The sequence below is a fragment of the Mastigoproctus giganteus genome, chromosome 13 (genome assembly GCF_048544385.1).
Source record: "Mastigoproctus giganteus isolate SK-2022 chromosome 13, ASM4854438v1, whole genome shotgun sequence".
NCBI lineage: Eukaryota > Metazoa > Arthropoda > Arachnida > Uropygi > Thelyphonidae > Mastigoproctus > Mastigoproctus giganteus.
In genome coordinates, this window is record NC_143587.1 from 152,057,254 (window position 1) to 152,084,980 (window position 27,727).

The 27,727-nt window shown below is 38.0% G+C and overlaps 1 protein-coding gene across 1 annotated transcript in view; it reads left to right on the plus strand.

The window, feature by feature from the left end:
* The window catches only part of ari-2 (E3 ubiquitin-protein ligase ari-2), a 301,405-nt gene that overhangs the window by 256,679 nt on the left and 16,999 nt on the right, over nt 1-27,727 (plus strand). Inside the window, exon 13 of the mRNA XM_090388043.1 lies at nt 22,379-22,462. Coding sequence (XP_090244169.1) covers nt 22,379-22,462 — 84 coding nt within the window. The remainder of the gene's footprint in view (nt 1-22,378; nt 22,463-27,727) is intronic.

Consider the following 27,727-nt stretch of genomic DNA (forward strand, 5'->3'; position numbering starts at 1 on the left):
ACATGGAATATATTGTGTTAGAAGATCTTTGAGTAATGATGTCTCTTTGGGTAGTAGATCGCCTTTAAACGTAGAGGATATTTGTTCGGGGGTGGAACTTTGTCTGGCCAGCACCACTATGGAGTACCAAGGTGTTATGTACAAACAGGTTCACGGTACACCCATGGGATCTCCTATTAGCGCCATCGTGGCCAATCTGGCCATGGAGGAGTTAGAGGACAGGGTTTTTAGTGGATGTCAGTTTCCCATAAAGAAATGGAAAAGGTATGTTGATGATACCTTTACCGTGGTCCAGAAGGGGAGAGAGGATGATGCACTCCATTGGCTTAATAGCTTCTCCCAATTTATACAATTTACCTCAGAGGTGGAAACAGGAGGTACCCTTCCTTTCTTGGATGTACTGGTCTCTAGGGTAGGCCCTAGGCTAAAAACTTCTGTGTTTAAAAAACCTATGTGCAGAGGCCAGTACACCCATTATAGTTCAGCACAAGCTGGGCAGCATAAGAATAGTGTAGTGAAAGCTCTACTAGATAGAGCAGGGTCACACTGCACCACCTCTGAGGACAAAGAATGTGAAATTAGACGGGTCACAGCAGACCTTAGAAAATGCGGATACCCCCAGAGAATCATAGACAGATTTAGTAGAGGAATAGAGTCTAACCGTCAGGAACCGTTTGTTCCTGTCGCTACCGCATACATTCCTTACTATCCGGGCGTTACTGAGCATCTCGCTAGAATTTTGCGGGGCTATAAAACACGCTGTGTGCAGCTCCCCGGGCAGAGGTTGCACACAGTGTTGTCTCAGGTAAAAGACCCAATAGCAAAGGACCTGAGTAGTGGAGTAGTATACAGGATAAAATGCCCGGATTGTGGGGAGTGTTATGTGGGCGAGACAAAACGACGGCTCAAGGATCGTCTGGGAGAGCATGCAAATGCTATAAAAACCGCTGATTACAATAAGTCTGCTGTGGCCAAACATTTTTGGGAGAAGCAGCATCAAATTTCCCCAGAGGATGCGGTTATCATGGATCGAGTGCATGGGTTCTGGAACCGTAAATGGCTCGAGAGCCTACGAATCTGTTCATCCGACCACAATATTATGAATAGGGACAGAGGTATGCGTATGCATCCTCTGTTTGAAACTATTATCCTAAGTACGGATGAACGGTTTTGCTTAACACGTTCCCGAGCTATTTCCGCTTCCAGTTCAGACCATACGCCGACTGCACCACATGTATAGGTACCGTGAGCCTGTTATATATATGGACGTGCTGCAGGAAGTTTTGTTACTGCTGAGGAAGGGAGCTCAAGCTTCCGAAAGCTCCAGAGATTTTTATCGTTTTTATCGCTTTTAATCCGGTTTATTTTAGTGTATTTTATCTCAAGGATTTTATCACAGTTTTAATGTTTTTACATGTATATTTAATATAATAGTAGTTTTTGTAAATATTTATTTTATTTTAATATGTAAATAAATATTTTAGTTACAGTAAATACTTATTCTTATGGTTGGTGTGAGCTGATTTAATACTAAAATACTAATGAGTGATACTGGCTCACATCTAAGCTCACTTTATGATCCAAGAGAAGTTTTAAAAGAAGCCAAATTTTCCAATCCACTGTTCCTCACATACTGGCATGTACCGAGGTTATAATCCCTACCTATGTTGAAGAATGCTATGTGTAATTTATTGTATCAGAAGTTTTTTAAAATCTTCTATTTCTGTTTTAGAAAGTGATGACTAGTAGATTAAACCAGAGAGATGATCTGAGTTAGTGACAATTATTTCTTCTGCCAGGGTTGTATGGAGAGTAACAAGACAGAAGGCTCTGTTCTTTTGTTAAGTGAGGAAGTACTTTTTTGCTGCATGGTGCCAAATTCCTATTGAGAAATGATGTTCTTATAAATGCAGAGGTTTCACAAATTTCATCAGTTCGCATGGCAGTGCATCATTTTCAAATTTGAAATTTTTTTGTGGACGAGTAATAGCTATTTTTCAGCATTGGTTTTTTTTTTTTTTTTTTTTTCAATGCCATTGTGAGAACCTATGCTATAACTGATGCTAATATGAAAGGAAAAAGAATTGATGAACTACCTTTCTTAGGTTGGGGAACTGACAATGAAAAATAACAAGTTATCCAAATCGTGTGTGTGGCATTTTAACAGTTTCCTATAGCAGTCTTGAATTTGAGAGGATAATCAGCCAGGAGAGAAAAATAAAATACTGAGTTTAGTCTTCTTCCTGGTGAACATTAGAAATGCTCTTGACAGCCAAATCTAGACAAGTGAGCCATTTTTTTAAATAAAACTTTGACAGCATTCCTGAAGAAATTAGACTGCTTGAAGCACTTAATCTTGGATATCAGGATTGAGGCACAATCCTGGTATCCATATTCCCTCAGTTTCGTTCAGAGAAATGATACATTTAATATTTATGTATGTGAAACAAAAGTTTCACATGAGTGTAATAAACATAATGTATAAAAACTTCACATTAAAAGAAAATTCACCACTACATAAATAAGCCACTACAAATAAAAAATTTATGGAATACTCAATTTGTAGACGTTTTTAACAGAACTTTTGATGTGCCTTATTCTTTAAAGTTTTAGCATTAGTAGAGGCATACAATGCAAGAAAGCAAGCTTATGCAGCATCAGCCAAAAAAAAAAAAAACCTTCCCATTTCATCCGTCCATTCGTTCCAAATGCCTGTCCAGCTCAACCTTAAATTTATTTAGGCTATTAGCTTCCACAACAAAAAAAATGGAAGCCTATTCCACCAATCAGCTACCCGCTGGCTAAAGGAAAATTTCCGCACATCTATTCTACAACTGTCTTACCTCAATTTGAAACTGTGCCCCCTCAGGTTCTTAGTTTGAGCAAGACAAAGAATCCCATCAGCATTCCGCTTGCTTAACCCATTCAACGCCTTATACACCTCAATCAGATCACCTCGCAGGTGCCTACTGTCCAGGTGCTGCAATTTGCAGAACTTAAGCCTTTCTTGGTAAGAGCACCCATTTGTTCCCCTCACCAATCTTGTTGCCCTTCTTTGTACTCGTTCTATCAATTCTACATCCTTCCTAAAATGAGCCCTCCGGACCTGTACACAGTACTCTAGGTGTGGCCTGACCATTGCCTTGTATAACAGGATTATCACCTCCCTGGCCCTGCTAACAAAATTCCTATATATCATTGACAAGACTCCGTGACCTGCCCTGGCAATCTGTCTACACTGCTCAGCGAACTTCATATTTGGCTGCACAATTACCACCAGGTCTTTACCACTTCCCTCAGTGTAGTACCACCCAGTTGTATGTTTCTCTTCAGTTATTGCTACCCATATGCAGTACTTTGCATTTGTCAATGTTAAACTCCAGTTGCCACTTCTCAGCCCATTTTCCCAACTTATCTAGATCCAGTTGGAGGATGGAGTAGTATAATGTCATTACTGTCGTTAACAACCCTGCCAACCTTTGTATCATCTGCAAACTTGGACATTAAACCTGATATATACCTTCATCAATATCATTGATAAATATACAAAACAACAATGGGTCCAACACCGAACACTGGGAAACTCCACTAATAACATTTGTCCACGAAGAGCAGTGTCCGTTGATTACCACTCTCTGTTGTCTCCCACTCAACCATCCCTTTATCCTTTGTAGCAGCTTACCCTTGATACCATACCTCTCCAATTTGTACAGCAGTCTTCCATGTGCAACAGTATCAAAAGCTTTCCTGAAATCCAAGTATATGATATCAAAATTATTTTTGGCATTCAGTTCCTTTGTGACCACGTCATAGTAAGCAATCAAATGGTCAGACAAGACCTCCCTTTAACAAATCCATGCCGTGTCTTAACTATTACTGCAGTCTTGTTTAGATGATCCTGCAATGCTGCTTTAACTAGTGATTCCATTATTTTCCCCGGAACACAAGTTAAACTAACAGGTCTGTAATTACTTGTCACCTTTTAAACCTCCTTTGTGAATTGGTGATACATTTGCACACCTCCCCTGAGTTCAAGTCCTCCATGGGGACCTTCCCTGAGTCCAAGGAAGCTCTCATAATTATGGCTAAGGGTTTGCTTATTTCTATTGCTGCCTCCTTTAATATAACTGGATAGATTCCATCCACCCCAGGTGCCTTCCTTATGTTTAACTTCAACAATTTCTCCTCCACTTTGCTCTCAGTTATTACAAAATCACTTAGCTCTCTGTTAGCATTTGATGAACTTCAGGCACTCCCCTCATTGAATAACTCCTCTTGGTTTTTTTTTTTTTTTTATGTAAACCCCAAACATGAGAAGTATTACAACCTATAGTACTTAGTACCGTGCTTGGGTTGGACGTTGAGAAGACGAAAGAAGATATTCGTTGACATTGAACTTGAACTTCCGTACACTGTAATTTTCAGGAAATACGTATGAAGGAAGGTTGTTCCAGAAAACGGCAGTTGAATGAACAAACGAGGAAGATGAAAAGTTGGTTCTGTGAGTTTGTAGTTGGACAGTAAATGGATGTTGACTGGTGGCAGCACATGTTCGGACTGTTTTGAAAGAGAGAGAGAGAGCGGGAATTATAGAAGCCAATTCAGAAGAACAGTGCCCGTGGAAGTATCTGTAGAAAAGGCGTGCAGCAGAAACAGTACATCTATTAGACAGCGAGTGGAGAGACTGTGTTAGAGATGAATCATTAATTAACCTAACTGCCCTCTTCTGAATGGAATCAAGAAGCCTGAGAGAGGTTTTGGGGGCACCACCCCAGATGTGGGAACAATATTCCATGCCAGGTTGGATTTGCGATTTATACAGAGTGAGCAGCTGTATGGAAGAAAAGTAACGTTGAGAGCGAAAGAGAAAACCAAGTTTTTTAGATGCAGAGGAAGTAATATTTGTAATGTGCTTGTGCCAAGAGAGATTAGAAGACAGGGTAATCCCCAAAAGAGATATATCATTTTGCCTAGAAATTGGAGTGTCACTAAAGATAAGCATAGGAGCAGAAGAATCCTTTTTTGCGAGATGTCTTATATCTCGCAAAGAAAGAGTTTTTTAGAAGGGTTGAAATCAACTAAGTTCTCTTTGTCCCACTGGAGAATTACCTGAAGATTGTCATTTAAAGAATTGGTAGCAGATTTTCGAGAAGTTGAAGCTGATTGAACAGGGCAAGGCATCAATCATACTGCATGATGGAGACCTTAGTCTCCATCATGCAGTATGATTGATGACTTTTCAGGTTATGATGAACATCGTGGCGAGATCCAATATTCCTTACATTTTGAGGGTACATCTCTAAAACGGTGTTCTCAGGCCGGCGCGCTAATTAGTACACCGGACCGAACCTAATGGTAACTCTCTAGGAGGCTTCCGGATCAGCTAGTGTATAATCTTGCTACCTGTACTCTGCCAGATAGTGACTGGACGGAGTCCGAGTAGTGTGTATGCGGGGAGCATTGGCGAGGCCACGTTATGTCAAGGATCTGGGTATATTCTTACTATGTGTACGCCATATCCAAAAATTTCATTACTTCATACAGCATGTTCCATCCACTTTTTCTCACTATTGAATACACCATGAATTGTCAAACTAATAGAGCAAGCTTATCTGTGAAAAGATCTAAACCTCCCAAGCACTTCCTAATTCATTTCTCAAATATACGTGGTCTTAATGGATGCCCATTTCCACTTGCAGTCTGCCAAACCCCATGAACTTTTTCTGACAGAATCTCAGTTATCGGTTGATTCAACTACTGCTCACCTCAGATGCCCAAATTACTCGCTGTATGATTCCTTTTGCCTCAAAGGTGGTACTTGTGCATATGTCCGTTCTGATATTCCCTGTCAGAGACTTGGCAATTTGGAATCTACTCTCTGATCTTCTCTGGCTTAAAATCTCTCTCTACCTCATTGTGTAAAATTCATTTGTTGTCTCTACCATTCTCCCAACTCCACTAATCACTTGGAGCTTTTTGACTTCCTCTCTTTGCAAATTGACTTTCTCTAGTTAACTTTCCTAACAGTGAGATAATTTTCCTTGGTGATTTTATTGTTCACAACTCCAGCGAGCTTCTGTTTTCTAGTCACACCGACCCAGCTGGTCGAGATGCTGAGGCTTTTGCAATTACTAATGACCTTTCACAGATTGTTCATTTACCTACAAAAATACCGGACAATCCTAATCATACAGTCAACACTTGATCTTTTTCTCACAAAGAACTCTTCTAAGTACATGGTCGAAGTGAGAGGTCCTTTAGGCACTTCAGATCGCAACTTGGTGATTGTCTCTTCTCCAATGGAGCCTTTATCTCATGGCTATTCCCAACCTCGTGTTGTTTGGCATTACAAGAATGCAAAATTGGATGATCTGTGAGATTTCGTTTCCTTGGTCGGATTACTGTTTCAAAACTTCTGATGTCAACGTTTGCTCAGATCGTGTAAGTGAAATTATTCTTGCAGGAATGGAATCCTTTATCCCACAGTTGCTAATGCGCCAATAAAACCCAACAACAAACAAACAAACCTTTATCCCACACTCCACTTTAAAATCTCGTCCTTTATCTAAACCTAGGTTTTCCAATAAATGTGCTAAGCCTGTTCAAGAGAAGAATGTTGCACATCGTAATTGGCTTGTTTCTAATTCTTCAGTTTCATTTTCTGCCTACACTAAAGCTCGCAACAATTGTAAAGCAGTTATTAATCAGTCCAAACTAGAGTTTGCACAGGCTAAGAGTAGAAAACTTGCTTCTTGCCCTAATGGTAGCCAAGCATTCTGGTCCCTTGCCAAAGCTATTGGCTGCAACTTTTGCCCATCTCTGCTCCCACCTCTGGCCAAACCAGATGGTTCTGTTGTCACTTCAGCCAAGGATAAAGCTGACCTGCTAGCATTCCATTTTTCTTCCAACTCATATATTAATGATCTTGGTAAAACACCTCCCACCATTCCCAACATGCTCCATTCAATTGGCTCCTGTGGTCTTCCATCAAAAGGACTTTGAATCTTGATGCTAAGAAAGCTCCAGGTCCCGATGGTATTTCTACACTTGTTTTCAAAACTTGTGCTACTGAACTTACTCCTATTCTTTGCCGCCGCTTTTCACTTTCTTATTCAAAGGTGTTTTTCCTTCTGTTTGGAAATTTGCTCATATCCAGCCAGTTCCTAAAAAGGGTGATAAATCCCTCCCATCCAATTATCATCCCATTGCAGTTACTTCTGCTCTTTCTAAAATAATGGAGAAATCAATTAACCACCAATTCTTAAGCTTCCTAGAAACCTTCCGTCTGATCAACGATCGCCAGTATGGATTCCGTCAGTGTCGATCCACTGGTGATGTTCTGGCTTATGTTACCTATTTATGGACTAATTCAATGGAAAGGTTTGGTGAAACACAAGTAGTTGCTCTTGACATCTCAAAGGCTTTTGATCGTGTTTAGCATAATGGTCTTCTAAACAAGCTTCCATCTTATGGTTTGCCAACTGTTTTTAGTAATTGGTTATCCAGTTTTCTCTCTGATCGCTCACTGAGGGTGATGGTAGATGGCTCTCTGTCTTCTAACTTTTCCACTAATGCCGGTGTCCCCCAAGGTTCAGCTCTTTCCCCCACTCTTTTCCTCTTGTATATTAATGACCTTCTTCAATTGACTGGAAATCCTATCCATAATTTTGCCGATGATAGCACATTGCATTCCACTTTCCATTTTGAGAAACCTTGTCCTGCTCAATCAGCTTCAACCATTTGCTCCAGTGGGGCAAAGACAACTTAGTTGATTTCAACCCTTCTAAAACTCAGTCTTGTCTTATATCTCGCAAAAAGGATTCTTCTGCTCCTATGCTTATCTTTAGTGACACTCCGATTTCTAGGCAAAATGATATATCTCATTTGGGGATTACCCTGACTTCTAATCTCTCTTGGCACAAGCACATTACAAATATTGCTTCCTCTGCATCTAAAAAACTTGGTTTTCTCTTTCGCTCTCGGCGTTACTTTTCTTCCAAACAGCTGCTCATTCTGTATAAATCGCAAATCCGCCCTGCCATGGAGTATTGTTCCCACATCTGGGGTGGTGCCCCCAAAACCTCTCTCAGGCTTCTTGATTCCATTCAGAAGAGGGCAGTTAGGTTAATTAATGATTCATCTCTGACAGAGTCTCTCCACTCTCTGTCTCATAGAAATACTGTTTCTGCTGCATACCTCTTCTACAGATACTTCCATGGGCTCTGTTCTTCTGAATTTGCTTCTATAATTCTCGCTCTCTCTCTCTTTCAAAACAGTCCGAACACATGCCGCCACCAGCCAACATCTATTTACTGTCAAACTTCAAACTCACAGAACCAACTTTTCATCTTCCTCGTTTATTCATTCAACTGCCATTTTCTGGAACAACCTTCCTTCATACGTATTTCCCGAAAATTACAGTCTACAGAAGTTCAAGTCCAATGTGAACAAATATCTTCTTTCATCTTCTCAACCTCCGACCCAAGCACGGTACTAAGTACTATAGGTTGTAATACCTCTCGTTTGGGGTTTACATAAAAAAAAAAAAAACAGTCATTCGAGACAAGCTTATCTTTTTGAAGGCATTGGCTTTGTTTGGGCACAACTTCAGCTGTTGATACAATTCACTCCTTCACAAATTCTCCAGAAAATGGTTTCAGTCTTTTGTCAATTTTTTTGAGCAGTGATATAACTAGCTTTGACATAACTCTCAGCATCCTCCAATGCTTTCTTAAAAACTGAGTTGCGATTTTAATGATTTTTTGAGAAGATTCAGTTTGTCTGTGCATACCTGACCCGGTGCTTCCGTAGCCAGGTGGGCAGGAGCAGCAGTGCGTAGCACACGCTTCTTGATTAGACCAGGGTTCGAGCCCGTGACCATCAAATACAGAGGATGCAGAAAGGTCAGGGAATGACCACCGCATATCTCCGGAGCAATATGTCCTTAGTTGCTAATGCTCCTAAAAACCAAATAACAAACTAGCATACCCCGACCCTGGAGACTGACGAACTTGTATTCCTTGACAGCAGATATTGATTACTGACATATTAAACAAACAGGCTTTCCATCAGTTTCCATAAATAAATATAAATCAGTTCATTTTTCATTGAAATAGCGAACAACTTTACTCTAAACACTCTAAACATGTACCTGCCATTTTGAATTTATTAGGCCCTCTTTTTACCGTTGTTACGTTTTTATATAACAAAGGTAATTAAAACTTCACTAAATGATTAAATTCACTTAGTTTTATTTTTACAATGCTCAAACAACAATAAAAATTAAAGAATTATTAATATTAGTTGTTAATAATTGAAAGTTAGGAAAGAGTGCATCACGAGATCAAATTCTAACTGAATAACTAAAATCCATGCAAGCGCAATTTTATATATATATATATATATATATATATACGTTGACAGTTTCTAGAAAGGTCCAGAGACTCGAGAATACTTTTCTGGCAAACACTAGAACTGGAAAGTATGCAAAAATGTAGCAGCACCACCTGTGCGTGCTCATTGAGAAGCTGAGCTTTCCTGCTTAACTGATAGGTTGCGTAGGAGTTGCTGCACTCCATTTTGCGCTATTTTATATATATATATATAAATATATATATTTTGGAAACTTCGTTGTTTGCGGGCCACAATTAAGGGTCTGGAGGGCCACAAGTGGCCTGCAGGACATGGTTTGAGCACCCATGGTGTAGACCATTGCTTGCTCAGGGTTCTTGTCCAGACGTCTCTGTAGCTAGCAAAATTAATAATTAGCATTATTATTTGTGACAAAATCTAGTTTAGTGATATTGGATTTTTTAGTTTTAATAGGCATTATTATTGTTATTAGTAATGGCCATATGTTGCCAAGGAGCCTAATGCTTATGCTGCACCAGCCAAAAAAAAAAAGTAAAATAATAATAATTAAATAAAATAAAAATAAGAGAAAAGGAAATAGACAAACCTATGCATTTCACTCCTCCCAGAGGTAACTTATTCCAGTAATTTATAACCTGCTGGATAAAATAAAACCTCCTGCAATACAGTCTAAACATCTCCTCCCATAACTTGAAATTGTGGTCCCTAGTTCTAGAATCATTTGTTTATAACTGTGAAAATTTCATCCTCATTCATTTTACTTTTGTCTCTCAGAGTAAACACCTCAAACAAGGCTCCTCTAAGGTGCCTCGTTTCCAAGCTGTGCAACCTACAAAAATATGCCTAGTCTTATTTTTAGGTGCAGTCTCCACACTTGATCAGAGTATTCCGAGTGTGGTTTAACAATAGCCTTATATAATGGGATTATGAGGTTCAGTAAATCATCAATAGAACACCATGAGCCTTCCTTGCAACCTGTCTACAATGCTTGGAGAACTTCATGTCTGATTGTATCGTAACTCCCAAGTCCCTTTCTGTCACTACTGACTTTAGTTCAACTCCACCAAGTGTATAAGTTATTTTGGGGTTGCTGTTCCCTGGGTGTAAGACCTTTTGCTGAATTAAAGCATAGCTGCCACTTTTCTGACCATCCCTGAAGTCTATCTAGGTCACTCTGAAGCTCTGCTTGGTGGTGATCATTAACTACTCTGCCGATCTTTACATCACATGCAAGTTTAGACATTGTGCCCTCTGTCCCTTCATCAATGTCATTTAAGATAATCAAAAATAACAGTGGTCTCAATAGTGATCCTTGGGGAACCCCACTTCTTACATTAATCCAATCTGAAGAATAACCATTTATCACAACCCTCTGCCTCCTGCCCTGAAGCCATCCTGCTATCCATCTAAGGATTTTCCCATTGTTCCAACTTGTTCCAGCTTATAATGGCTCATGTGGGACCGAGTCAAATGCTTTGCTGAAATCAAAATAAATGTCGAAATTGTTCCCTAAATCTAGCTCCTGAGTGATCCTGGCAGAATAGCTAACCAGATTTCTTAAACATGATTTTCCCTTTGCAAAACAATGCTGTTTATCCTTCAGAAATCTGTTTTTATCTAAATGATCCTGGATTCCACCCGTGATCATTGCCTCCATGGTTTTCCCTACTACTGAAGTTAGACTGACCAGTCGGTAATTTCCCACTATACTCTTAGAACCATCTTTATGTATTGGTGATACACTGGCACTTTTCCAATCCAACAGAATCTCTCTCTCTCTCTCTCTCTCTCTCTCTCTCTCTCTCTCTCTCTCTCCCCCCGAGTCTAGTGATTCTCTCATAATTAGCCTTAATGGTTCAAGGCACTTGCTTGCTGCCTTCGTTAAAATTATAAGGTATGTGCCATCGAACCCCAGGAGCCTTACTCACCTGTAGGCTGATTTTTATTCATTAAATAATCATGTGAAATTTCAATATCATTAATTACATATTTTTCAACTTTACTCCCATAATTTCCCTTTGACATAAAGGGTTTTTCTACTGTAAATATCAATGCAAAGTAACTGTTGAGTTCATCTGCAACGTCAGCTGGGGATCTAATACTATTCCGCTCCCATTACATAAGGGTCCAATCTGATTTGTCCTCTTCTTGGCAATTATATATGTGAAGAATTCTTTATCCCCACACTTTGCTCTCTTTGCCAGCGATTTCTCATAATCTGTGGCGCATTCGTAGCCAGGTGGGCAGGAGTGGCAGTGCGTAGCACACGCTTCTTGATTAGACCTGGGTTTGAGCCCGTGACCACCAAATACGGAGGATGCGGAAAGGTCAGGGAATGGCCACCGCATATCTCCAGAGCAATATGGCCTTAGTTGCTAATGCTCCTAAAAACCAAAAAACAATCAACAAACAACTCATCTGTCTTTGCCAGGCTAACTTTTCCATGCCATCTTTTTCTGCTCGAGTAATCAAGCAACTTCATTATTCATCCAACTTGAAATTCTCCTCATGGAGTATTTTTTTAATGGTATTTATGCATTCAAGGTGAACTGTATATACCACTTTTATTGTTATTATTATTCCATATTATTAATAATTATTATTATTACATCTGTTGGTATTATTATATCTTCAAAAAGGCCTATGGGGCTGGGTAATTCCATATTGCAATAATTACACTCAAACACCAGCCAAGTGGTTAAAATTTTACTAGAAAAAAAAATATGATATAAAAAATAAAATAAATATGATACATATATCAGTTAAACTAGACTATTACATAAATACAATAAAATAGGTTAAAACAATTAAAAACAATGCTAAAATTGTTAAAATATACTAAAATACCGAAGCTTTCAGAGACCACTGTCTCCTTCCTCAACAGTGTACTATTACTGGCACGACACATCCTTAAGTAACAGGCTCATGGCACTCAAACACAGGATTCACAAGGCACATAGTCGGCATTTCCCACTTGCGCACTGGAAACGGAAGTGGCTCGGGAGCGTGCCATACAAAATCGATCATCACGTCTGAGGACAACCGTCTCAAACAGGGGGTGTGAACGCATACCACTGTCCCTGTTGATAGTATTATGACTAGGTGCACCGATTCGTAAGCTCTCGAGCCACTTGTGTTCCCAGAACCCATGGGCACGGTCTGACATAGCAGACCTCCCATAGTTAACAGTCTTTATAGCGGTCGTGTGCTTCCCCAGACGGTCTTTTAAAACGTCGCCCCGTCTCCCACACACAACACTCCTCACAATCCGGGCACTTGATCTCATAGACCACACTACTAGTAGAGTCTTGGGTTACGGGGTCTTTAACTTGCAACACCACTGTGTGCAACCTCCGTCCCAGAAGTTGCACACAGCAGGTCTGACACTCCCGTAATGACCGTACAACACGTTCAGAAAGGCCCGGATAGTAAGGGATGTATGCAGTGGCCACAGGGGCAGGCGACTCCCTACGATTGGGCTCAACCCTATTAATATATTTGTCCAAGACCCTCTGGGGGTTACTGAGGTCTGCCGTGACCCTACATAGTGGACACAGTGTGGACGAGTACCCAGAATCATCTGTCCAGGTGACTGATGCTTCTGGGTAGCCAAGCGGTCAGAACATAACAACAGAACACACACATAATACACACAAACCGACGTCACACACATCTGGCCCATTTGTAGTGATACTGTTCTTCACAGAGTTACGAGGCGGAGTTGAACTCACGTTCTAGGAGCCGCCCTTTACAAAAACACATGTCCACATGTGACCCTACATATTTCCATTTCTCTATCCTCGGGGGTACTACAGTGGGTCCACACCCTATACAAGAGGGCATTACCCTATTCAGTAACACCCTGGCTACACTGTTCTTATGTTGATAAGCCTGTGCCGAGCTATAATGAATATATTGGCTGCGGCACATCGGCTTTCTATATACTGTTGTCTTTAATCTAAGACCATCTCTACTAACCAGGACACCTAGAAACGGAAGGGTCCCAGCTGTTTCCACCTCCGAGGTAAATTGTATAAATGGGGAGAAGCTATTAAGCAAGTTGAGCACTTCACCTTCCTTCCCCTTTTTGTGGTCTTGGCGCATTATAGCCTTAGTAGCTGATGCGCCAATAAAACCAAAAAACCCAACCCATCCTTCCCCTTTTTTATAATGGTAAATGTATCATCTACGTATCGCTTCCACTCGTGTATGGGGAAATCCAACTGGTGAAAAATCCTGGTTTCTAGTTCCTCCATGGCTAGATTAGCCACAATAGTGCTAATGGGGGAACCCATAGCCGTGCCATGGACCTGTTTATACATAACATTTTGAAAAATCATGGTAGTGCTAGTGAGGCAGAACTCCACACCTTTACAGATATCATCGATGCTTAATAGACATCTGGCACTTAAGGTATCATCCTGTTCTAAAGCTAATTTTACACAATGCACCCCATGTCCAATGGGGATACACTTGAACAAAGATACCACATCAAAGGAGATCATGAGTTCATCTTCCCTTATAAACTGATTTCTTATAAAATTTACAAATTCCTTGCTGTCCTTAATTACCAAACTAGAGCATCCCACTATAGGAGAAATAATTCTGGCTAGAAATCCTGATAAGGCATAGATAGGACTGCCCACAAAGGATACTATTGGTCTCAGTGGAACACCCACTTTATGTGTCTTTGGGAGGCCATAGAACTGGGGTATTCGGCATCCTGAGGCATGTAAAGTCCAGTAAACGTCTTTAGATATTTTACCTGCCTTATGCCAACTCTGTATAATACAATTAACTTGTCTTTCCAAACTAGCTAACGGATTTCGTCAGGTAACCTTATATACGTTGGTATCCTGTAAAAGATCTAGGGCTTTTCTACAATAATCTTCTTCGTTCAGTATAACTGTAGATCTACCTTTGTCAGCAGGTAACATTATAATATCATCATCTTGTCTAAGCTGTCTCAGTGCTCTTTCATGCCTATGGCTAAGATTAGAGTGTGCCGTCCTGGCCCGCCTCAAGATCATAGCAATCCTAACTCGTATTTCATCAGCCTGGATCACGTAACTTGTTAATAGCTTTCTCTACTCCCATGGCTATCTCTGCAATGGGAGGCTTATCAGGTACTACAGCAAACTTTCGACTCAGGCTCAATACTTCTTCTGTTCTTTAGTAAACTGTTTACCACTTAAGTTATGAATGACGTTACCAATATCCTTATTTGGATTTCCAAGTTGCATAACGAGTATTAGAAATTCTAACAAGTATTAGAAGACGTATTGGATTGATGTTAGAATATATTAGCAGTAATCTAACCTCGGTGCATTGTGCACTGATTTTGAGGTTAGTGACAAATAAAGCAACCAGGGTTGCGGACATTTACAAGCACAGACAAATTAATAAATTCAATAGGTTGTTTGAGGAATCGGTGGTTGTACCTGGTGAATCACTTGTTTGAGTGCCAGTTTGTTACTTAAGGATGTGTCGTACCAGTAATAGTACACTGTTGAGGAAGGAGGCAGTGGTCTCCGAAAGCTTCGGTATTTTAGTATATTTTAACGATTTTAGCATTGTTTTTAATTGTTTTAACCTATTTTATTGTATTTATTGTAAATAGTCTAGTTTAACTGATATTTGTATCATATTTATTTTATTTTATATCTTATTTTTTTTTCTAGTAAAATTTTAACCACTTGGCTAGTGTTTGAGTGTAATTATTTCAAAATGGTATTATTATTATAATCTCTGTTAAAGTTATATTCCAGCAATATTAGTTTCTGTATATATATTTTTTTTTTCATGCTAATTTCATCGTGGTTTTCACAATTTTCTTTACAGGTTAGCATTAGTTCAGACATATGATGCAAGAAAGCAAGTTTATACAGCATTAGCCAAAAAAGGGAAAAAAAAAAAAAACCTTCCCATTTCACCCGTCCAAATGTTTATCTAGTTCAGCCTTAAATTTATTTAAGCTATCAACTTCCACAACATCAGATGGAAGTCTGTCGCAGCAATCAACCACCTGCTGGCTAAAGCAAACTTCTGCACATGTATTCTACAACTGTCTTTATTCAATTTGAATCTTTGCTCCCTCAGGTATTTAATTTGAGCAAGCAGAAGTATCCCATCAGCATTGAGCTTCCTCAAACCATTCAAGGTCTTATACACCTCGATAAAATCATTTCGTAGGTGCCTAGTCTCCAGATGTTGAAACTTGTAGAACTTAAGCCTTTGTTCCTCTTACCAATCTTTTGTTGCCTTCTCTATACATTGTTCTAGCAACTCTACATCCTTCCTAAAATGAGGCCTCCACACCTTGGGTACGGTACATAGTACTCAAGGTGTGGCCTAACCATTGCCAATCACCTTGAATCTGCTAGCAAAATTCCTATATATCATTAACAAAACTTCATGACCTGCTCTGGCAGCCTGTCTGCATTGCTCAGAGAACTTCATATCTGACTGCACAATTACCCCAGGTCTTTCTCCACCTTCCTAAGTGTAGTACCACACAGTTAGTACATTTCTCTTGAGTTACTGCTACCCATATGGAATACTTCGCATTTGTCAATGTTAAACTTCAGTTGCCACTTCTCAGCAAATCTGCCTTACTTTACTAAATCCTGTTGCAGTAGCATACTGTATTTACTGTCATTAACAACCCTGCCAACCTTTGTATCATCTGCAAACTTGGACATAAAACCTGATATACCTTCATCGATAAATGCACAAAACAACAGTGGGGCCAGCACCAAACCCTGGTGGGACCCCACTAATAAAATTAGTCTACATAGAGCAGTGTCCATTTATTACCACTCTCTGCCGTCTCCCACTCAACCATCCCTTTATCCATTACCATAACTTGCTCGTAGTGCCATACCACTCCAATTTGTACAGCAGTCTTCCAACAATTCCAGTTATTGCAACAGTATCAAAAGCTTTACTGAAATCCAAGTATATGATACCAAAATTATTTTTTGCATCCAGGTCCTTTGTGACCACATCATAGTATTCAATCAAATTGGTCAGACAAGACTTCCCCTTAAAAAAAGCTATTCTGTGACTGAGCTATTACTGCTGTCTTGTCTAGGTAATCCTGTATCACCTCTTTAACCATTGACTCCATTATTTTCTCTGGAACAACAGTTAAACTAACAGGTCTATAATTATTTGTCACCCTTTGTGAATTGAAGGCACATTTGGACATCTCCAGTCCATGGGGACCTCCCCTGAGTACAAGGAAGCTTTCTTAATTATGGCTGAGGGTTTGCTTACTTCCACGTTTAATATAACTAGATAAATCCCATTCGCCCCAGAGACCTTCCTTATGTTTACCTTTAACAATTCTCCTCCACTTTGCTCTCAGTTATTACAAAATCACTTATCTCCTTTTTAGAGTTTGATAAACTTCTGGAATTCCTCTCCTTGAATAACTCCTCATGTGTGAATGTAGATGCAAAATACTCATTCTGTTTATCAGCTACTTGAGAAGGATTGTCAATAGTCGAACCATCTATTTTAAGTGGACCAATCTGATTCATCCCTTTCCTTCTGTAGTTTACATAAGTAAAGAACTCTTTGCTGTTTTTCTTTGCGTCCTTTGTCAAAGATTTCTTGTAATCTGCCTTCGCCTGCCTAACCTCCTTTGTGACTTGGTTACACACTATCTTATATCTGCCATAGGCTTCTGTGTCGCCTTATAATTTATATGCATCTCATGCATTTTTCTTCTCTGCCACGAGCCTCAATAATTCATCCGACATCCATTTAGGCCTGAACCTTGAACAATATTTCTTAGTTGGTATGAAAAGCCTAGGAGCATCCAAGATTAAGTATTTGAAGACTTCCCATTTCTAATTCACTGTTGGTAACGTCATCAGTTGATCCCACTGTATAGAATTTAAAAACTGTCTGAGACTACTGTAGTCACCTTTATGAAAACAAAAACCATTCCTTTTACCCTTGACAGTAGTTACATCTAAGTTAATCCCACATCAGTACACTGTGATCACTGTCACCTAGTTGTTCCTTCATCTGAAAATTCTAAATGCATCAATAATCACTGCTGATAATCAGATCAAGGGTATTACTCCCTCTGGTTGCCTCTCAAATATGTTGCTGTAGAAAACAATCCTCCAGTAAATCCACAAAAGTCTTGCTAGCATGGGATTGACCAACCCACAAATTCCAGTCAATATCTGGAAAGGTAAAATCCCCCATTACAGGACATTGTGATTTGCTGACCCATTCTATTTCTTTTCACAGTTGTTCATTCTTCAGAGTCATTAAGCCTATAACATACTCCTACTCTCATTTTCTCTTTCCCTGTGTTTATTTCACACCAAACAGACTCAACATTGCACTGTCAATCCGTGTCAACTGGATGCACTTACTTAGATTTGTGTTTCTTCACTAACAGCATAACCCCTCCTCCCTTCCTACCCTGACTGTCCTTTCTCTACACATTGTACTACACAAATTCTAATTCTGCACTACTTATATCTGTGTGACACCATATCTCTGATATCTCAACAATATCTGCCTTTAATGTTCTGATCAGCACTTCAAATTCATCAATTTTATTTACTATACTTCTAGCATTATTTACATGCCAGTATACATGCACTTGTTCTTACTCTTAGTTACCTTAACACATCCCATGTATTTACTTGTTCCATGATGACTCTCGGCAGTTCTTGAAGTCCCCAGCAACTTGCTCTCTAGGCTTCTGCTCATTAAAATAAAGCAGTGCAAGAATCACTTTCGTCTCTGCCTGCAGCCACTGTTAATCTTTTAGTTTGTGAATTCCCCCTCCCCAATCTAGCAGTTTTCCATCCCACCTAACATTGCCTCGATAACATCAGCAAATATTCTTGCACCTTTTCTATTTAAGTGTATCCTATTCCTGTAGAAGCCATCTCTCCTGTTAGCAAACACTACGCTGAAAAAAATTCTACCCCTCGCGCCTTGCACAATCTCTGCAGGGCCGAATTGATTGACAAGACTCATCATATACTCCCTCCTCTGGGCAGAATTGCAGACACTTTTGAATTTAACTCTTAACTCTGAACTTTTTTCCAGTATTGACCTGTACTTGTTAAGTAAATGTGCATATCTCTTACTCTTAGTCATTAGTGTCAATGTGTACAACGATATCACCTTTTGAGCCCTTAAAAGATGATATCTGCCACAACGTTATCAACTTTTGCCCCTGACATACCTCCTCCTTTTTGCACAATATATTCCTTGTCTCCCTGACAATAGTCACTGACATAACTAGTTCCTGTGGTGGGACAAGCGTATTCTGCCTTGGAGATTGCTGCTGTGTTGCCTGATGCACAGGAGTGAGCTCTGGCATTGAGTTGGGCCTCTGAGAGCTTGATGGGCCCCTCATTAATTTCTTCGAGGGCATTTACCCTACACCTCAATCTCTCATAAATGCCCATCAGAACGCTTAGTTGGCACCTAATTTATTGACACTCTAGGCATCTAGCACACACAAAGACATCCTCCTTGGCTTGATCATGTCCTGTTCTAGACAGGTCTGCAAACATTTCACATTTCAAGCATTGTTTTAGACTGTGATGCATTGGAGAATCGCCCCCTTCAGTTCTATCATGAGCCACAGCACTCTGGCTATTTTGTGTACGCTGCTTTGCTGCTCTAGTCTGGGTCATGATTCCGTTAAGTATAATTTAATTAACAATGAACTTTAATAAGATTAATACATTTTACTGATTAATTGATAATACTATACTAATCTAACAGATTTATAATACAGTGCTATGTTTTTCGCTATCTAGATTTACGTTAACCTTAAACTATTTCATATTGTATAACAATGGCAGTAAGTTACGAATGTAAAATCTACTGCCACTAAGTATTAACTTTCAAAATCGCTATCGAAATTCAAAAAAACCACGGAACTTGGCTAGAACTATAAAGCTACTTATAGAAAATAATTTTGTATAACAATTAAGTCAATAAAACGACTAGATTTTATGCAGTCTACTCATTATTTACTTATTCATATTTAATATATATCCATTCAAAGCTTCTGATGAGTAGCAGACTAGATGGTCATGTGAATGAATGAATTTTCTCTTTCTATTTTTTCTTTTGCTAATTCTAGATAGTTTAGATTTAAGTGTCTAAATTTGTATATAATTAACATTGAAGATTAATGTCTTTTAAATATATGCATTGCTATTAACAACACTAAAATTTGTTAGTCAGCACCATTAGGCTAAAAATGCTTGAAATGCACCATATTATACCCACATTCACTCCTTGAAATCGGATCCATAATAAATTATATAGGATACAACGCATATATAGAAAGTCAAATCATGTGCATATAATGTTTAATTGTTAACTGTAACAATAGCATTAACATCACATATCAATAGCAGCTTACTAACAATCTGTAACAAATAGGATTATTTCATTGTAATTATAAAAAATATATAATAAACTATAAATCATGCAGTATGTACTCATGTCCTGCTAATAGCTGCTAGGATGAAATTAAAAATTGTTGAATTAAATTTTGAATTTTAAATGTGAGTTTTGAATTATTAAAGTAATTAAGAAATTTTACCCATATATTCATTGCCAATGAACAGGATGCGTTAAAGATATTAGTAAGCCTTATGGCTTAAATTCTATCCTTTCAATAATTAACACACCATACGCAATGATAAGTAATGATGTCTTGTGAAAAAAATTGCACCTCAGGCTAGGATAAGCCTGAGGTGCAATTTTTGCCCCAACCAACAAATGATTGCAATTATACCTGATGTTAGTAGTAGTGGCAAATGGTGCAAGGCTGAAGGCAATCGTCCACACATCTATCCTGCAACCATCCTTCCTCAACTTAAATTTATGCCCCCTCATGTGTAGAATCAGCAAGAGGAAGAATGTCATTCATATTCGGCTTACTCAATCCATTCAAGGCCTTAAACACTTCAGTCAGATTGCCCTGCAGGTGCCCAGTCTCCAGATGCTGCAATTTGAAGAACTGATATCAATGGAAGTAAAACCTTCCCATATATAACAGATTTTATAGCCTGTCTTAAACAGCAGGGTAAATTAAAATTTAGTAAATGCAAAAGTAAACTATGTATGACATGTCCATACATGCACAATATACATGACACTACAGAGGATAACATTCCAGTTTTTTGCCATATACAAAATGATATATATATCATAAGTTGCAAGGATTGTAGAGTATAATATGTTGGATAAACAAGCATGGAATTGCATTTAAGATTAAATCTACACAGATTAAAAAATATGGAGAAAGGCTTGCCAGCAGTAAAATAAAAAAAGATACAGATAAATTCACCAATGAGATTGAACTAATGCACTTCCAGACACAATTTTACTATACATTAACTATAGAAGAAAACAACAAAAAGATAAATCATAGAAGACTTGTTCATACTGCACTATAAATCACTCTACCCTTATGGGCTAAACAGAAGGTTTAATGGCAGGATTTCACCTACAACTAACCAACAACATGTGGGGGCAAAGTACAAAAGAATAAAAAAAAAAAAATTTACTAAGCTTAGGGAAGAACATAATAGATGCATCAGAGCAATTCCCTAAAGCCTTAATAAGTTCAAGATACTGTTCAAGAATGGGATAGCAACCCTATTAACATCAAAAAAATATAACTTTCTATTCATGCTAAAACAACAAACTTGTTTTACCCCCCCCCCCCCAATTGGTTCCTCCCTTTATTGTGCTCAGACAAGACTTATTGATTAACTACACTGTAACCTGGAATTTCAAAAAATTTTACTCCCCATGGTAAGTAATATAACCTATAGTTACTGTTGAAACTATCTATATAAAGTCTGACCCTTTCTGGATTAAATAAAATTTTTACTTCTAAAAAATTTTGGGCCTATAACACCTACTTAACTGGCATATTATTTGTCCTAAAAACAAGAAAATATATCCTAAATGTAAACAGAAAAATGCATTTTTCACCCCATTAAACAATAATCAACATTATCAGCCCATTTCACTATATATGTTTTCCCAAACTGCTGAAGTTAATTTCTGACACTACAGGCTTTAAAGTCATCTTGTTGGGAGGTTGTATATATGTAAATAGTTATCCCACTGGGCATAGGTTGACTGTTATGCTGTTGAAAGGTTATACAAGTTCTTGCACAGTGTATATCATTATCAGTTTGTATTCAATTTACACCATTCATTAATTAAAATTAGTATTTAATCTATTTTAAAAAAAATTCTCTATTTGTACATAAAATCTTTAATTTTTTTTTTAATTTTCACTTAGGGCAATTGCAGTTAATTTTGACTCAAGGTACATTAGGTAGCAGAACGTGTTTTTTTTTTTTTTTTTTTTTTTTTTTTTGCTAAAAAGTTTATTCATGTTTCTTTCTCTCTCTCTCTCTCTCTCTCTCTCTCTCTCTCTCTCTCTCTGTGTTTTTAATCATGCTAAAATAATTGAATCATTGAAATAATATTTACAAAAAATTTAAAGTGGTAGATGACTTTCATCAACTGGTGAAATACCACCACTTTGCTTATTGGAGGCTTGAAGTGGTGAAACCCATGTTTAGTCTCTAGAGCAAAGTTTCCAGCACCCCCCTCCCCCCATACACATCCTTCAACCCATGCATGCTACTAAGTACTATAGGTTTTGATACCTTTCGTGTTTGGGGTTTTCATAAAAAAAAAATTTACTTAACCATCTCTTTTTGTTGTACCTATCAAATACCTTTGCTGCAATTCTGATATGATCTTTGAAATTTATAATAAAAAAAGAAAGAAAGAAAAAAAAAACTGGATTCACTTGGGTTGTTTATAATGTTAAGATTCCTTTGCAAACAAGAATATTATTTTACCATGGCACTTTATTATTATTGTAAGCTAATTTTAATTGTTAAGGAGGATTTATATTTCAGCAATAACAGAATAAGAATATGAGTAACAAGATTTCCTTCTACTTAATCCTTAGTTTGAATATCAGCAAGCCCAGTTAGAAGCTGAAATTGAAAATCTTTCGTGGAAGATTGAGAGAGCAGAAACAACAGACAGAGGTGTAAGTACCTGCTTGCATTTTTTAAAGTATTATCATGTATATTAATTTTGTAATGGACATTTTTCTCTGACCATTTAGATATGAATGATCGGTACAGCTACAAGAAGTATACAAAATGTTTCAGAAATTTAATGTAAAAAGACTTACTTTACAAAAATATATATTTTTTAGCCTGTGCATTTTTTCCATTTATCTTTCACATTAACAGTCCCAGTGAAATAAGATATGAATTTTATCTTTACAGCAATACATAGTTGCCAACCCTCTGGATTTACAACTGAGAATTCACCTGTTTCACTCAATTATCCCTCCCTTGACTATCTCACTGGTTTAATGTAGTTAGTAATAAACACTTTCTCAGTCTTTTTCTTTTTGCAAAAAAAAAAAAATAAAAAAATAACGAATGTCTGCTTATTTTTATTAACAAATTGGCCCACAGGTGCGCTAGTGTATGTTACAAAATACAGATGTGGTATAATAGTTAATGTGTGATTAATGTTAATATATAATAGGTTCGGCTATTTTAAACTTTTTTTTTCTAAAACTTAATGCCAAATGAAGGGTTCAGAGAGAAAATATAGAGGCTACTTATTTTATACCATGAGATATTGTTCACAGATCAGCCTAATATGCAAGTCAGATGAACTGATGAAAATAGTTGCTGAGAATAAAAATGCAAGGGATGGTTATAAATTGGCAGTTAGTCATACAGAAAATATAAAATAGTTTGTAATCACGATACTCTGGGAAGGGGGAAAGGCATGCCAAGGCTGATTATGAGGAATCTTCAGCTAAGAGTGCAAAGAAAAGTAGTAATATATAAAGAAGATTGTTTATGTTAGCACTAGAAGGAAAGGGATGAGATGCATTTCTTCACTAGATATGAATGGAACACAAATTCCTCTGAATTTTCGTGTTAATCAACATGCGGCCTCAGTTCTTGCTTCTCGTTCAGCAGTGTCAGAATTAGCCTTTCATGCTGTTAATGAAAAACATACTTTTTTATTTAATGAGGCCGAAATACTTAGTGTCCAACATAATTATACGAGACTAATTGCAGAAACCATCAAAATTAAATTACATGAGAATTCTGTTAATATTCGTCGGCCATATCTAATCTCTGACTTGTGGTCCTTTATGTGAAGACATAATCCCTATTTAAGTTCTATGCTCACCCCTATTCAGTAATTTTCATTCCTGCGATCACGACATACGGTCGAAAAGCATTGTCAGCTTCAGGAAGGAAAATCGTTTTGCAATTTTTTTTTCGTTAAATTAATTTTTTTACTTGATTTTTAATTATTGTTAATTATTTCTTACTGTAATGTAAGATTTGATTTTTTAATTGTTTTCATTTTAATTTCTGGAGAGTATCATACTATCAAATCAATAACTTTAAGACAGAATCACCATGTTGGGGAGGAAGTAGAGCTAGATAATTTTTAAATGTTCTTCTTAGATTAACCTAGTCAAAATTTATAGTACAATACCCCTTTGTTTTGTTTGGAAAGAGATGTGGATTATTCATTCTAAATTTGAAAATATTCATTCCATAATAAATGTCTTTGAGAAGGTTAATTCATAGAAATACAGTCAAACCCCTTTATATCACCCCCCCCCCCCAATATAACATCGTTTGGGTGGCCAGGAGAACAAGAAAAACAGTTATCAAAAAGACGCTATATTGATAGTTCATAAAATCAGGAAAAGAACAAAGAAAAGTTTGAATAATTAATGTAATTCTACTAAGACACTATGGTATAATCTAATTCACATGTACTACAGTATTAAACAAGAAAATTATGATTCTACATTTTGCATTAATTGCACAGTGTGGTGAGATTAATTCTAAATTATATATGTACACTAATTACCATATACATATTGACCTTGATGTATACTTACATGTAAATCAAGGCATCATCACAGACAGCCAAATTGGTTTCAGACTTTAATATGTCGAATTGTGCTGTTTCAGCAGTAGAGGATGTTTTGAAAGAGAATTAGATGAACTTAACTGCAAAAAGTGAACGCATATTCACTTTTTGCAGTTAAGCTGCACTTGTGGAAAAATCTACAAGTTCTAATTCTTGATGGACGCCTTTCAGTGAAACATCTTGCTTAACCACTACAAAGTTAAAATTCCATTACATCTGCAATGAGTTCCTTTTGATTTGCACATATCCTGAAACACACAGGGTCTGCATCCACTTTGCAATGACATCTTCAAAAATTACTTCGTTATTATTGGACGGTTCTTCACAATTAACAGAGGAAGAAGCATGTGAAGCATGTTTGAAGCAGTTGCCAATCACTTTTCTTTTGCTAACCTCATTTCATGCTGAAACACACATTTGTCTGAAGCATGTAAGATTTTGCACCATGTTTTTCTTCAAGGCACAGCACAATTTTCTTTATAGCAGCATTCTTTGGTAGTTCTTAAAGCACTGGATTGCACCGTGATCAGGTAGTTGAAAAACTAGTCATATTAAGTGGCAGGGTGCCTCCGTAGCCAGGTGGGCAGGAACAGCAGTGCATAGCACACACTTCTTGATTAGACTGGGGTTTGAGCCCGTGACCACCAAATACGGAGTATGTGGAAAGGTCAGGGAATGACCACCGCATATCCCCGGAGCAATATGGCCCTAGTTGCTAATGCTTCTAAAAACCAAATAACAACAATTAGGTGGCAGATGCTCAACAGTGATAATTGTACAATTAGATGTATAGTTATCCACAAACAGCTAAATTTTTTATTCTCCTAACTTATCTTGCTTTCTAAGCCTATGACCCATTCATCATAGATTTTTGATGACATTCAAACCTTTTGATTTGCTTGATACATAAAATTTTTGCTTATAGAAATTTCAGGATGACAAGGTCAGAGGAGCTCACAAGGTAGATAATGCAAGAAACATCACCATATTTAGTAGTTATATTGCTTGAACCATTGTCACTTGAGCATGACCATCACACTTGACCACTCAGCAATTTCTTCAAACATTTAAGAACTCAGCTTAATGATGCCAAACACGTTTGCCAATAGGTGAATGGTAATCTGTAATTTTGCCTTATTTCTGATATTACGTTTTTCACCCTTAAATATAAGCATCTTATCCAGCAGCAACTTAAACTATCCATTTCCACAACAATCGATGGTAGATTGCTCCAGCAATTAACCACCCTGAAGGAAAACTTCCACACCAACCATCTGCAACCATCCTTCCTCAGTTTGAATTTATGTCCCCTTGTGTGCATAGTCTGAGCAAGAGGAAGAAACCCATCAGTATTTACTTTGTGCAAAACCATTCAAAACCTTAAACAGATCACCTCACAGGTGTCTAGACTCCAGATGCTGCAAATTGAACAACTGAAGCCTTTGGTGAGAGCAACCCTTTGTTCCCCTCACCAAACTTGCCCTTCTCAGTATCCATTCCAGCAGCTCTTCATCCATCCTAAAATAAGGTCTCCCGACCTATATGCAGTACTCAAGATGTGGTGCCTGACCATTGCCTTACCCAATGGGATAATGACTCCCTTATGACTGCTAACAAAATTCCTGTATATCACTGGCAAAACCCCATGAGCTGCCCTGACAGCCTGTTTGCATTGCTCACAGAACTTCATATCAGACTGCGCAATTACCCTCAAGTCCTTTCCATTAATCAACTGTATAGTACTACACCCTGAGTGTAGTAATACCACACGGTCGATACATTACTCTGGGATTACTGCTACCCATATGCAGTATTTTGCATTTATCAGTTTTCAACCTCAATTGCCATTCCTCAGCCCATCTACCTAATTTTTCTAGATCTTGTTGCAGCATACTTTAATTACTATAATTAACTACCCTGCCAACCTTTGTATTAGCTGCAGACTTAGACATTAAACATGATATGCCTTTGACAGTATTATTAATAAATAGAAGAACAATGGGCTCAACACCAAAACCTTTGGCATTGGGCCCATTGTTGTCCATGAAGGGCAGTGTCCCTTGATAACGACGCTCTGTTTTCTCCCACTAAACCATACTTTTATCCATAGCAGTAACTTTTAGGTGTCAGCAGTCATTTAGGTGTAACAGTATCAAAAGCTTTCCTGAAATCCAAGTATATGATTTAAAAATTATTTTTTGCATCAAGTTCCTTTATCACTACATCATAGTATCAGACAAAATCTCCCCTTAACAAACCTATGCTGTGACTGATGTATAACTGCTCTCATGTCTAGATGGTACCTACATTATTCCTTTAACTAGTGACTCCATTATTTTCCCTGGAACAGAAGTTAAGCTAACAGGTCTGTAATTACTCATATTGCACTTTGATCCCCCTTTGTGAATTAATGATACATTCACACATCTCCAGGCCACAGAGTCCTCCCCTGAATTTAAAGATGCTCTCATAATTATGACTAAGGATTTGCTTACATAATTTGCTGCCTCCCTTAATATAAATAGAAATCCCATCCACCCCAGGTGCCTTTTTTTATGTTTAACTTCAACAATTTGTCTTCCACTTTCCTCTCAGTTATCACAAATTATTCATTTCCCTGCAGAGTTTGATAAACTTGTGGCATCCTCCTCCGTAAAGAATTCCTTGTGTGAATATACAGGATTGTTAAAATTAAAGTATCCCTATGTAGAGGGCTCTGGAGAGAGTTCTAAGGCTCGTACTGAAAAGAAATTTGGACAACGGGTACAATAAAGAATGCGCTCGCCATTTATTGGAAAAAAAATTAGTTACAAAATTTCATTGTACGGCACATAACTATCTTAGTTACGATTATGCAATTAACTTATGTTATTTGCATACTCGTAAGTTACAGCCATAGTACCACTACTCAGCTGTACTGTACTGTATAAAAGCAAAGCAGTCTCAAAATCATACAGTAGATGTTTGCCTGCACTACAGCAGCAATGCCAACATTGCAGGAAAGGCACTATTAGTGGAGCTGTACTATATCAGAACAGCAACAATGCAGCTATCAGAGAATCTGGCGTCAGAAGTGCATAAGGCGTGGACCTATGGCTGTTTGTGCTGTCTGCAAAATGATTGTGAAATTTGAAGCGACAGGGCATCTTGGTGTTCAACCAGGTACAGGTCGAAAACGAGTGGACTCTTCTCATGTTAAAGAAGTGTGCCAGCTGTTTCTCGTGAAGTGGACATGCCATATTCCACTGTAAGGCTAGTAATATGGCAGGTGTTGCAGTACTATCCTTACAAGATGCATATGCTACAGCAGCTAAAGCATGGTGATACA